The 13,312-nt window shown below is 47.4% G+C and overlaps 1 protein-coding gene across 8 annotated transcripts in view; it reads right to left on the bottom strand.

Annotated features, from left to right (window-relative positions):
* The window catches only part of cfap54 (cilia and flagella associated protein 54), a 724,932-nt gene that overhangs the window by 668,067 nt on the left and 43,553 nt on the right, over positions 1-13,312 (bottom strand). For all 8 annotated transcript variants that reach the window (XM_070897703.1, XM_070897704.1, XM_070897705.1 and 5 more), the window contains one exon: positions 11,111-11,205. In XM_070897703.1, the coding sequence (XP_070753804.1) occupies positions 11,111-11,205 (95 nt within the window). The remainder of the gene's footprint in view (positions 1-11,110; positions 11,206-13,312) is intronic.

The following is a 13,312-nucleotide window of genomic DNA, read 5'->3' as shown; positions in this document are numbered from 1 at the left end:
ATCTGTTTTAAATGGGCGGCCCCTTATTCTAAGATCACGGCCCCTAGTTCTAGTCTCCCCCATCAGTGGAAACATCCTCTCTGCATTCACCTTGTCAAGCCCCCTCATAATCTTATTCGTTTCGATAAGATCACCTCTCATTCTTCTGAATTCCAATGAGTAGAGACCCAACCTACTCAACCTTTCCTAATAAGTCAACCCCCTCATCCCCGGAATCAACCTAGTGAACCTTCTCTGAACTGCCTCCAAAGCAAGTATATCCTTTCCTAAATATGGAAACCAAAACTGCATACAGTATTCCAGCTGTGGCCTCACCAATACCTTATATAGCTGTGATAAGACTTCCCTGCTTTTATACTTCATCCCCTTTGCAATAAAGGCCAAGATACCATTGGCCTTCCTGATCACTTGCTGTACCTGCATACTACCCTTTAATGTTTCATGCACAAGTACTCCCAGGTCCCACTGTACTGCAGCACTCTGCAATCTTTCTCCATTTAAAAAATAATTTGCTCTTTGACTTTTTCTGCCAAAATGCATGATCTTACACTTTCCAACATTATACTCCATCTGCCAAATTTTTGCCCACTCACTTAGCCTGTCTATGTCCTTTTGCAGATTTTTTGTGTCCTCCTCACACATTGCTTTTCCTCCCATCTTTGTATTGTCAGCAAACTTGGCTACGTTACACTCAGTCCCTTCTTCCAAGTCATTAATATAGATTGTAAATAGTTGGTGTCCCAGCACTGATCCCTGCAGCACCCCACTAGTTACTGGTTGCCAACCAGAGAATGCACCATTTATTCTGACTCTGTTTTGTTAGTTAGCCAATCCTCTATCCATGCTATTATATTACCCCCAACCCCGTAAACTTTTATCTTGTGCAGTAACCTTCTGAAAGTCCAAATACACCACATCCACTGGTTCCTCTTTATCCACCCTGTCCATTACATCCTCAAAGAACTCCAGCAAATTTGTCAAACATGACTTCCCCTTCATAAATCCATGCTGACTCTGCCTGACAGAATTTTGCTTTACCAAATGTCCTGCTACTGCTTCTTTAATAATGGACTCCAACATTTTCCTAACCACAGATGTAAGGCTAACTGGTCTATAGTTTCCTGCTTTTTGTCTGCCTCCTTTTTTAATTAGGAGCGTTACATTTGCGGTTTTCCAATCTGCCTCCCCAGAATCCAGAGAATTTTGCTAAATTACAGCCAATGCATCCACAATCCCTGCCGCTACTTCTCTTAAGACTCTAAGTTGCAAGCCATCGAGTCCAGGGGATTTATCTGCCTTTAGTCCCATTATCTTACTGAGTACCACCTCCTTAGTGATTGTGATTGTGTTAAGTTCCCCTCCCCCAAAACTCCCTATAGCCAGGCCCTAGACTATCCCGTCGGAATATTGTTAGTGTCCTATTCCGTAAAGACTGATACAAAATATTTGTTCAGAGTTTCTGCCATCTCCATGTTCCCCATTACTAATTCCCTGGTCTCATCCTCTAAGGGACCAACATTTACTTTAGCCACCCTTTTCCTTTTTATATACCTACAAAAACTCTTGCTGTTTTTATATTTTGCACTAGTTTACTTTCATTGTCTATCTTCCCTTTCTTATTCATTTTTTTTTTAAGTCGTTCTTTGCTGGCTTTTAAAAGCTTCCCAATCTTCTATCCTCCCACTAGTTTTGGCCACTTTGTATGCCATTGTTATTAATTGGATACCATCCTTTATTTCTTTAGTTAGCCACAGATGGCTATCTTTTCTCTTACACCCTTTCCTCCTCACTGGAATATATTTTTCTTGAGAGTTGTGAAATATCTCCTTAAATGTTCATCACTGTTCATCAACCGTCCTACACTTTAATCTATTTTCCCAGTCCACTTTACCCAACTCTGCCCTCATACCTTCATAGTCTCCTTTATTTAAGCTTAGTACGGTGGTTAGAGATCCAACTTTCTCACCCTCTAATGTATGTAGGCACCTTTATTAATGACTCCACGAGGCAGGGTATGATACTTAAACTGTGTAGGCTGTAGTCTTTTATTTGCAGCTCCTCGAGTGAGAACTCCAAGCTGTGAGCTCCCTTTTATCACTGGGTTACCAGCAGTGTGCAGGTAACCCTTAGGTCTCCAGTAGCAGCACCCTCTGGTGTACAGGTAAGGTATGTACAGGGTAAGGATGCATTCAGTGTTCCATAACAGTGTTACAGACTTCACACAACAAAGAAGCATGCGTATATAACACGCCGCCCTAAGCATTTTTAATATCTTTATGTCATGACCTGGGGAGGCGATCAGTAGTTGGCTATGGGAGGTTGTGGTGAGGGTTGTGTGGGTGCCAGTTGTGATCCCTGTGCTTGAGGCTGGCCTCATACGTTTCCCCTCCCTCACACACACACACCATGTGGGTGTCGATGTTGTGGGATCACACAGCACACAGGGAGACCTAAACACCCACGCTGCCAACGACCGGGATTTTACCTTTGGCAGCTTCGTTTCGACAAGATGCAGTTTTGGTCGATTGGCGGGATTTATCCAAATTTTTTCAAAGGTCGTTTGGTTCATCACAGACTGGCTCGCCCGTGTCGATCTCCATGTCTACTTCCATGGTCCACGGAGAACTTTCGGTGGAGCAGGGATAAATTCCATACTTTTCTTCCAGGGTTTGAGCAGCTTCACCTTCATCTGTGTCGGAGTCCCGGTGATCAGCCAACTCATCAGAGATACGGTGAGTACAGCTTTTTCTGCACATTCTTTGAAGGTGCCCTTTCTCTTTGCTGCCTTTGCATGCATAGCCTTTGTAGCGGCACTAGTGGGCCCTGTGGTTTTCTCCACAGCGCCAGCACGGGGCCATCCGGTTTACCACGTGGTGGACTCAGGGTTGCGGGACTCGAGGCAGCATTCCTGCCTTTCAAAGTATCCATGCGGTGCACTGCGCTCGCCGGTTTAGAGTCCTGGGTCAGTATTCGCCTGGAGTCGCCAGCCGAAACCATGTAGGCCTGGCTCATTTGAATTGCTTTCTGCAGGGTGACTGTGATGGTAGCAGAGAGCAACTTGTACAGGAGGCCCTCGTGGCCAATTCCAATGACGAATATGTCCCTTAGTGCTTCATTAAGGTGGTCTCCAAAATCACACGGTGCAGCTAGTCTTCTTAAGTGTGCAGCATTCTTCGTAATTTCTTGGCCTTCGGGTCACCAGTAAGTGTAGAATCGGTGCCTGGCTGTGAGGATGCATTCTTTCGGTTTTAGTTGCTCCTGTACAAGTTTTACAAGTTCCTCATAGCTTTTGGTGGTTGTCTTCGCTGGGGCTAGCAAGTCCCTGATGAGACCATGGGCCCACAACTGCTAAGCAGGATGGCCCTGCGCTTGTTCGGTCGTGTAGCCGGTGTGTGCCCATCTAGGCCTTGGCTATAAAGAAATGTTCCAATCTTTCTACAAAAGCATCCCAATCTTCCCTTTGTAAATTGCTGAAAGTGGCTGAGATTAGACATGCTGAGCGTGTAGTTCGTGACCTCATATCCTCGTCGCCAGTTGTAATGTATATAGGCATCTTTAGTAATGACTCCACGAGGCAGGGTATGATACTTAAACTGTGTAGACTGTCGTCCTTTATTTGCAGCTCCGAGTGAGGACACCAAGCTGTGAGCTCCCTTTTATACTGGGTTTCCTGCAGTGTGCAGGTAACCCTTAGGTCTCCAGCAACAGCAGCACCTTCTGGTGTACAGGTAAGGTGTGTACATGGTAAGGGTACATTCAGTGTTGTATAACAGTGTTACCGACTTCACACAACAAACAAGCATGCATATATAACATCCTCCATCTGAATTTGAAATTCAATCATGCTATGATCACTCAGTCCGACGGAATCCTTTACTAGGAGATTGTTTATTAATCCTGTCTCATTACACAGGACCAGATCTAAGATAGCGTGCCCCTGATTGGTTCCGTTACATACTGCTCAAGGAACCCATCCCTTATGCATCCCTATGAACTCCTCAAGGCTATCCTGACCAATTTGAATTGTCCAATCAATATGGAGGTTAAAATCACCCATGATTATTGTTGTTTCCTTTTTACAAGTCCCCACTATATCCTGGATATGCTCCGTCCAACAGAGTTGCTACTATTAGGGGGCCTATAGACTTCACTCACCAGTGACTTTTTCCCCTTATTGTTCCTTATCGTCACCCAAACTGTTTCAACACCCTTATCATTTGAGCCAATATAATTTCTTACTATTGCAGTGATTCCATCCTTTATCAATAGAGCTATGCCACTTCCTTTTCCTTTCTGTCTGTCCCTCCGGATTGTCAAGTACCCCTGAATAGTTAATTCCCAGTCCTGGTCACCTTGCAACCACGATTCTGTAATGGCTATCAGATCATACCCATTTGTCTCAATTTGTGCCGTCAACTCATCTATCTTGTTACAAATGCTACGTGCATTTAGACAAAGTGCTTTAAAGTTTTTTTTTTATCCTTTTTTCCTGCTTGTTTCCTCTCTCCTCCAAACTCACTTTCTTTATTTTTGCTTTCTAATTCCTGCTTTACTCCTCTCCCTGCTGAATCTAGTTGCAGGTTCCCAACCCCTGCCAAGTCCCCAACAGCACGAGCAACCCCCTCCCCCCCCACCCCCCCCAAGCAAGGATATTGGTCTCGGCTCTGTTGAGGTGCAACCGGTCCGGCTTGCACAGGTTCCACCTCTCCCAGAAGCGGTCCCAATGCCTCAGGAAACTAAAGCCCTCCCACCTGCACCATCACTCCAGCCACGTATTCATCTGCTCTATCCTCCTATTTCTGTACTCACTAGCTCGTGGTACTGGGAGCAATCCGAACTGGAGGAGCCCAGCAGTGCTCAGCAGAGCGGGTGTCGAGATTCGTGGTGGTCTGCTGCATGCTGCACAACCTTGCCATCATGAGGGCACTTGCCACTGACAAGTAGCTGAGGAGCAGGACCATGAGGGGGAGGTTGGGGAGGTGGCAACCGACACAGCTTCCTAATTGCCCAGGCTGTCTGTGACGAACTCATCAGAGTGCAATACGAGTAACTGCAACCCCAATTCCCCATTCACCAACAGCACCACACCTAACCTTCCCCTCTGTCACTGACCGTCACAGCGACTGCTTGGCTACAATGCAAAAATAAAAGCCAACACAAAATAACCATTCCAAACCAAATTTATAAATTAAATCCCATATTGCATACAAAAGTCAACTAATCACCCTTTTACATTCCCTTAGTGCCTGTCTTCCATGTGCCTTTGCTTCTCTTATGGCTCTCTGCAGTGCTACCCCAGTGGCTGTAGCATGATTGGTGGAAGGCGGCTGCCTTTCAGTGAAGGAGACTGCAGATGGCCTTTGGAGGACGACATCGAACAGCTCTGGGCCTAGAAGATCCAGCTGCACCATCTCGGCAATGGCAGCAGCAGTCTAGGCTAGCTGGCTGACAGGAAAAAGCAAGGGCACTGGTGGAGTGGCAGGCGTGGGAAGACAAATGTTGTCTTCCTGAGAGAGGACAGCAGGTTCATGCTCCATGAAGCCACTGCCTCTCCCCTGGGGCAGTGCCTCGGCAATCCTAGTAATCTATTGGAGGACAGATTACTAGACTACTTTGCACTGTAATCCACAGCCATGATGGCAGCAGTCTGATCTTGCATGGCAGCACTCAGACACTGGGTGGCTGCTGCTTGTGCTGTAATGGAAGCTGTGACATTGGCCTCATGGTTGGGTCTACAAATATGAAAATTGAGTTGGCCATCATTTCCATGCTGGATATGCTCTGTGCAAACCCCCATGCCACGTTGGTGCTGGACTCATTGACAGTGATAGCAGGCTTTCTGGCATGCTTCCCAATCCACCAATGCATTTTTGTTGTGCATACCCACCAGCATTCTTCTGTGGGCTGCCCCATCGAAGTCCTCATCAGAGTCCTCTGCAGCAGAACGCATCTGCAACCTCGCCGTCCGGGGAGCTGGCACTGGCGCTATCCTTGCTCCTTACCCTAGCTGCAGCCCAATTATACCCAGTGTCTAAGCACGTGCATAACCCGCCTCTAATCTACCCTCTAAGTACAGGTGCAGCGCCCCGAATCCGGAACCCTCGGGACCGAGGCCGTTCCGGATTTTGCGTTTTGATGGATTTTGGAACGTCTTTCTGACGTCACGAATCCGGAAACACCCGAGCCCAGGTTTGGGTATTTCGGAACGTCAGAAAGTGGGGGAGTGGGGTGCTCGTCGATGAGTTGTTCGAGTGTTCGGGCGGGGCCTCACCGCCATGGAATTGTTCACGGGGGACCCGCCGAAGAGGACCCGATCGGGTGGGGCCCGAGATAGTTGGGGTCGGGCAGCCAAGGTAGGTGGGTGGGAGGGAGGCCGGGCCGAGGTGGGGCCGCGCGAAATCGAAGTCGGACCAGGGCGAGGTCGGAGCAGGCCGAAGTCAGACCGCACGAAGTCGGGGCAGGCCGAGGTCGGGACAGGCCAAGTAATGCCGCATGATGTTGGGCCGCGCAAAGTCGGGCCGGGGCGAGCCGAGGTCGGGTGGAGCGAGGTCGAGCCGCGCCGAGGTCCGGGCGGGCGAAGTCGGTTTGCCGAGGCGGGGGAGTCCGGATATCGGAACATTTCCTGGTTTCCAGACAACCCTGCCACGGATCAGCCCGGTGTCCGGATGCCAGAACATTCTGGAACTCCAGATTTTGGACGTCGAACCTGTATCTGAGCTGGTGGCTGAGAGTATGAAATAAGTGATGGTGCTGTGCCTTCATCATCACTCTCTTCTTGGTACTCCTCCACTGCCTGGCCAGCTTGCACCTCCTGGGCATCTGAACGGGAAAAAAAGCACAAGGATAAGGTTGTGGAGCAGGGAGGGGGGGGGGGGAGAATTAAGAGGTGCATGCTGCACCATCTGCTGCTTGTAAATCAGAAGAAATTGTGGAATGAGGGGGTGGGGGGCGGGGGGGGGGGAAGTGGGATGCGAGGAGGATTAGGTATGAGGATACCGTCATCTTCGATGGATTCAGCCCCGCTGCTGGCCATGGCTGCCGCAATTGCCATCCCAATAATGGTCAGCACCATATCCATGGGGGTTAGGATATGAAGGCAAACTTGTCCCCCTCCAGTTAGCTCCTGCTGCCCCCGGTTGTGCACCACCTTGTTCTGCAAGGGAGAGGGAAATGGGTCAGTGAGTGTTGTACAATCTGTTTGGTTGATGTGATCATGAAAGAATTTCTGGAAGTGAATGTAAGCTGTGAGATGTGGGTATGAGGCTTGCAGCATTGCTAAGTATGTGAGGGCGAGGTGAATTTTAGGCATGAAGCCTGATTGATAGAGATTGTTGGTAGATGAGTGATGAAGGTGTGGTGAATTGAACAGTGGCTGAGGCTACTGGTGCAGTTGGTAGTATATAACCTTGTGTGAGGTCATTGAAATTCTTGCAGCACTGCATCCAGATTCTCAGGGCTTGACATCTGGCATTGACCTCCACGGCTATCTGATTGCACTACCTTTTGACCATGCGTCTGGAGGGCCGTCTTTCTCCTTGCGAATACAGGACATCTCTCCTCCTTCCACGCCCTCCACCAAGACCCCCAGTGCAGTATTTGAAAACCTTGGTGGCCACTCTCTCCCATGTTGTGTCACTCCTCACTATTTCCCAGGTCAGAATCTCCAACTACGACTCCCGGCACCTGCTTCAGCCACAATGCACCTCCCCTTTAAGAGGTGCAGGCTAGCTTTAACTGGTGCTCGCCTCTCAGGATATTGATCTCCTGCATCCAGCCAATGAAGAGCACAGTTAGCGCTGGTTAGACGCAGAGGTCATTTAAATGAGCAGACCATGTTGCCATGTTGGCTTCATTGCAAACAACGGGCACAGGTTAATCAAGCATCACGATCCCCAATCCTATTTTTGGGGTATCCAATTTAGCCCCCGTCCACTTTTAAGTACTGCCAGCCTTTCTAGTACCTTGTCTTTATCTATGTTTTCTCATCCAGAATCCCAACAACAGCGTCATTTACCGTAGCTTTGGCAAAGTCCTCTTCCTAGGTTAACACCGATGCAAAATACTTATTTAGTACCTCAGCCGTGCCCTCTGCCTCCACCAATATATCTCCATTCTCATCTTTAGTCTGCCCCACTGCTCCTCTGACAACCCTTTTACTGATAAAGGTTAATGTGGAAAATGTTGCATTTACATCAACTAGAATATATGGTAACACTTTCAAAATAAAACTACCAACTAAACAAAACCAACTGGGGTGGGGAACACTGTGGAAGGTTTTCGAGCAGCAGAGATGAGTTGCAGGGTTCTTCCTATTTTTTCTAGAGGTCCTAGTAGAGGAAATGAGGGTCAGGAGGGAGGTAGTCTTCCCCAATACCTGCACGAGCATCCCCAAGGCCAGTGTCTGGCAGACCTGGACAGAGGTGACTGACAGGGCCAGTGCAAGCAGCATCACCCCAGGACCTGGGTTCAATGTAGAGAGAGGTTTAATGACCTCACAAGTGTAACTGCACCTCTTAACTCCCCCTCTCCCCCACCAATTTCAACTATTACCTGCCCTCCATCACATCTTCAACATACAATCACAAGGCACACTAAAATGTTTCTTTTGCTCATTCCAATAGTCACCTCTTCTTTTGTTCTCTTCACATCACACACCAACAACATTCTCTTCTCACAGACGCTTGCGCAACCACCAACTACTTTCACCACTCCTTCCTCACTTCACAGCACACAAACATTGCTTTACATTCAGCACCTCTCTATCCTCAGTCCATCTTGCTTCTTCTACACCCTTTATCACATTCACTATATGCATAAGCCCTACATATCTCCACTCACCTTCGCAACACACAAGCACTACCTCTCACCCTCTCTCTCGGGTGGACATATAAGATCCCAATGGCACTATTTCGAAGAAGAGCAGGGGAGTTCTCCCGTGTCCTGGCCAATATTTATTCCTCAATCAACATAACAAAAAAATGATCATCATCACATGAGCGTTTGTGGGAGCTTGCTGTGAAAATTAGCTGACGTGTTTCTACATTACAACAGTGACTACATTTCAAAAGTGCTTTATTGGCTATAAAGTGCTTTGAGACATCCAGTGGTCGTGAAAGGCGCTATATAAATCTAAGTCGTCGTCTTCTCTCCTTCTACAAGACAATACTATGCATAATGTCAGGGAGGGGAACAGGACGGGGTGAGGGTTCCCCAACATCATCACCCTCACACAATTAGAGCAAGGAGCCCTGGCATTAGTGGCCCTGGCATCGGGAAGAGGAGACTGGTGGCTTACCTGAGCAGGATATCTGCATATTACTTGTAACCCTTCATTCACCTCAGTACAGATGCAGCAAGCTGCATTCTCAAGCCTGTCACCTGATCACATACAGCTTCACTTTCCTATCCTAAGTCCTCCCTTTTATCTTTCTTCTAGGGCCTTTTCAACACCAAGAGAATCCTACAGAACAGACCTCAGAGAAGCACAATCCCTCTGAAGATGTGCAGTCAAGTGCTCCAATTCACGCAGGCCCCAGATATTGGCACTCCGCATGGGCTAGATAGTGAACTAGAGGGCTCTGCATGAGCTGAAAACGCCCAGCATCAGTGGGCAGCAGTAGTTCCTGATGGCAGGGACAGCGCAGGTGATAGCTCTACTGAGGAAGATTGATGAAGACTTTGAGAGGCCAGCCATAAGAAGAAAACCGTTGACCTCACAAACAGCTGTGCAAGGTATTGGAAGGTGTGTCAAAGTGTTTCATCACTATTGCTGAGAGTATGGAGGAGTCCGCATCCAGCCACGACAGTTTCATCTCGCATGGCAACAGCACTCAGTAATCTATCCTGCAGAGTGTTGTCCCCTCCAGAGACACTGCAGCTGGGCCCTCACACAAGAGTCTATGCTAGCAGGCTTTGCAGCTTTGGTGAAATCTCAAACGGCTGCCAAGAAGGCACTGTGTTCGACAATTGAGGGTTAGTGGATCAAATGGATGTGGGCTTTGATGGGGTCTATCATTATCTGCAATCTTGTCTGACCTGGCAAAGAACAGATTGGTCACCTGCCGTGAACGGCCAACGGAAGATGTGACAGACGTCCCCTGTAGCAGATACTGAATGGATCCAATGGCATAAAAATTCAGGGCTATGGCATGCCTCCCTAGTCCAGCAGGCAACAGGTCCTATTGCAGGAGGTTGCAGAGGTCTGCAACAGCCTTCCTGAAGAATCACAGCCTCATCCTGCACGGCTCTGCAGAGGGGTCCAAGATGTCGTCTCCTGGCCTGCACACCCTACGTGCTGGGTATGGCCTCCTGCATGCAGCCCCCAATTCCTCACCTGTTGTCTTCAGAGAGGCCAGGTGCTGGTGGTGGTTGCTGAGGCTGCTGCTTCTTCTCCTCCTCCAAGTCTTGCTCCATCCAAAACAAAGAACCAACAATGGCACCCGTAGCAAGTAGATAAAGCTGACTACAGGGTTGTAGGGTAATAAAAGTGTAGAAATAAGGACTTGGAAGCTTGAAACTCCCCTGGCAAACCAGACAGCAAAAGATCCCGTGATCCAGTGAGCTACAGCTGAGTGTCCTCTTTTATACTGCAGGACCTGTCAGAATCAATCCCACTAGGTTTTCTAGTGAGTTGGAGACTAGGTGTCTCTAACTCATCGGAAGACACCTTCAGGTGTGATGTTATCTGAGCGTGACTTTTACCTTTTAATTGGGACCCTGCTTGCCTGGGATGGGCACCTGACCTGAAGTCAAAAACCGGTGAGATAAATTGGTGGGGCGGCAACACTGCGGCGAGCTCCCGGATAAGACTTTAACCTCCCCCGCACCCGCCACCATCACCACTTCCCTGCTGCCACCGCCACCACCTCCCACACATTCTGTTCCCGTCGGGCATGCCAGGTTAAAATGGGCCCTACCAATATAAATCAAAGTTCTCCATTTGGTATTATAAATCCACTATGGATTTTAATACTTTCATTTCACTGTTCCAAGCCTATTGACAGTCTTTCAAGATTTCAAATATATTAGCAACTAAAACCATTGATTCTGTCTTGCATTACACTCGTGCCCTAATTTGAAGATCTTGTTCTCAAAATGTTCTCACACATACCTGCAGAGGGGTACAGGTGTATGCCAACATTGCTTCTGCTAGTATCACAAGATCATCACACAAAATGACAGCCCCACCAGGTTGAAGTGATCCTCCTGTAATAAACAGACAGATTCATATATTTTATTATCTGAAGTTCTGTTATGATCCAATCTCCCTCCTTAAGAGAGGATACCCCAGTCATTGAAAAATTGAAAATCAGTCTGCAGCACAAAGACTTTGCTACATGCAGCTGACTTGTTGAAATGAGCCTCTCTAGCAACTGAGGTGCTTGATGCAACAGAAATTGGTCACCAAGTGCCTCTAAGGTTCTGCCTCCAACATCTAGATTAAAGAGGTAGGTTTTTACCTCTCCTGATCACACTGGCCATGAAGGAGATCACTCAGTTGCGTCACTTAGTAGTACGGCTTCTTACAATGATTGATGTTGTTCTGTCGGGAGGTAAGGCTGGGTGAAAACCTCTGGCTTCCAGACAATGGAAATGAGAAAATGGCAGAAGGAGTGACCCATCATTGCTCTCAAGTGCCTTCGAGCAGCTACATCAAGAATAGCAGATGCCAGCAGGCAAGCTGCCTTCCCATTCTCTTGGATGGGCATGATGCACAGCATATTGAGCGATTGAATGTTGTTTTCCTACATGCCCAAATCAATTATGAGAGATATCATCATCTATTCTAAGTAACATTGTCCTGTTGCAAGACCGGTTGTGGATGTATGCAGAAGGTGGCTCAACCGTGGCTAACAAGGGAAATTAGGGATAGTGTTAAATCCAAGAAAGAGACATATAAATTGGCCAGAAAAAACAGCAAACCTGAGGACTGGGAGAAATTTAGAATTCAGCAGAGGAGGACAAAGCGTTTAATAAGGGGCGGGGGTGGGAGGGAATAGGGTATAAGAGTAAGCTTGCAGGGAAAACTGACTGCAAAAGCTTCTATAGATATGTGAAGAGAAAACGATTAGTGAAGACAAAGGTAGGTCGCTTGCAGTCAGAATCAGGTGAATTTATAATGAGGAACAAAGAAATGGCAGACCAATTGAACAAATACTTTGGTTCTGTCTTCACTAGGGAAGATACAAATAACCTTCCGGAAATACGAGGGGACCGAGGGTCTAGCGAGAAGGAGGAACTGAAGGAAATCCTTATTAGTCAGGAAATTGTGTTAGGGAAATTGATGGGATTGAAGGCCGATAAATCCCCAAGGCCTGATGGTCTGCATCCCAGAGTACTTAAGGAAGTGGCCCTAGAAATAGTGGATGCATTGGTGGTCATTTTCCAACATTTTATAGACTCTGGATCAGTTCCTATGGATTGGAGGGTAGCTATTGTAATCCCACCTTTTAAAAAAGGAGGGAGAGAGAAAACAGGGAATTATAGACCGGTTAGCCTGACATCGGTAGTGGGGAAAATGTTGGAATCAATTATTAAAGATGTAATACCAAAGCATTTGGAAAGCAGTGACAGGATCGGTCCAAGTATGCATTGATTTATGAAAGGGAAATCATGTTTGACAAATCTTCTAGAATTTTTTGAGGATGTAATTAGTAGAGTGGACTAGGGAGAACCAGTGGATGTGGTATATTTGGACTTTCAAAAGGCTTTTGACAAGATCCCACACAAGAGATTAGCGTGCAAAATTAAAGCACATGGTATTGGGGGTAATGTATTGACGTGGATAGAGAACTGGTTGGCAGACAGGAAGGAAAGAGTAGGAATAAACGGGTCCTTTTCAGAATGTCAGGCAGTGAGTAGTGGGGTACCACAAGGTTCAGTGCTGGGATCCCAGCTATTTACAATATACATTAATGATTTGGACGAAGGAATTGAAGGTAACATCTCCAAGTTTGCAGATGACACTAAGCTGGGTGGCAGTGCGAGCTGTGAGGAGGATGCTAAGAGGATGCAGGGTGACTTGGACAGGTTAGGTGAGTGGGAAAATGCATGGCAGATGCAGTATAATGTAGATAAATGTGAGGTTATCCACTTTGGTGGCAAAAACAGGAAGGCAGATTATCTGAATGGTGACAGATTAGGAAAAGGGGAGATGCAACGAGACCAGTGTGTCATGGTACAGCAGTTATTGAAAGTTGGCATGCAGGTACAGCAGGCGGTGAAGGTGGCAAATGGAATGTTGGCCTTCATTGAGAGAGGATTTGAGTATTGGGAACATGGAGGTCTTACTGCAGTTGTAAAGGGCCTTGGT

This window comes from Pristiophorus japonicus, chromosome 13, assembly GCF_044704955.1.
Source record: "Pristiophorus japonicus isolate sPriJap1 chromosome 13, sPriJap1.hap1, whole genome shotgun sequence".
NCBI lineage: Eukaryota > Metazoa > Chordata > Chondrichthyes > Pristiophoridae > Pristiophorus > Pristiophorus japonicus.
This window is presented reverse-complemented; position numbering and strand designations above follow the sequence as displayed.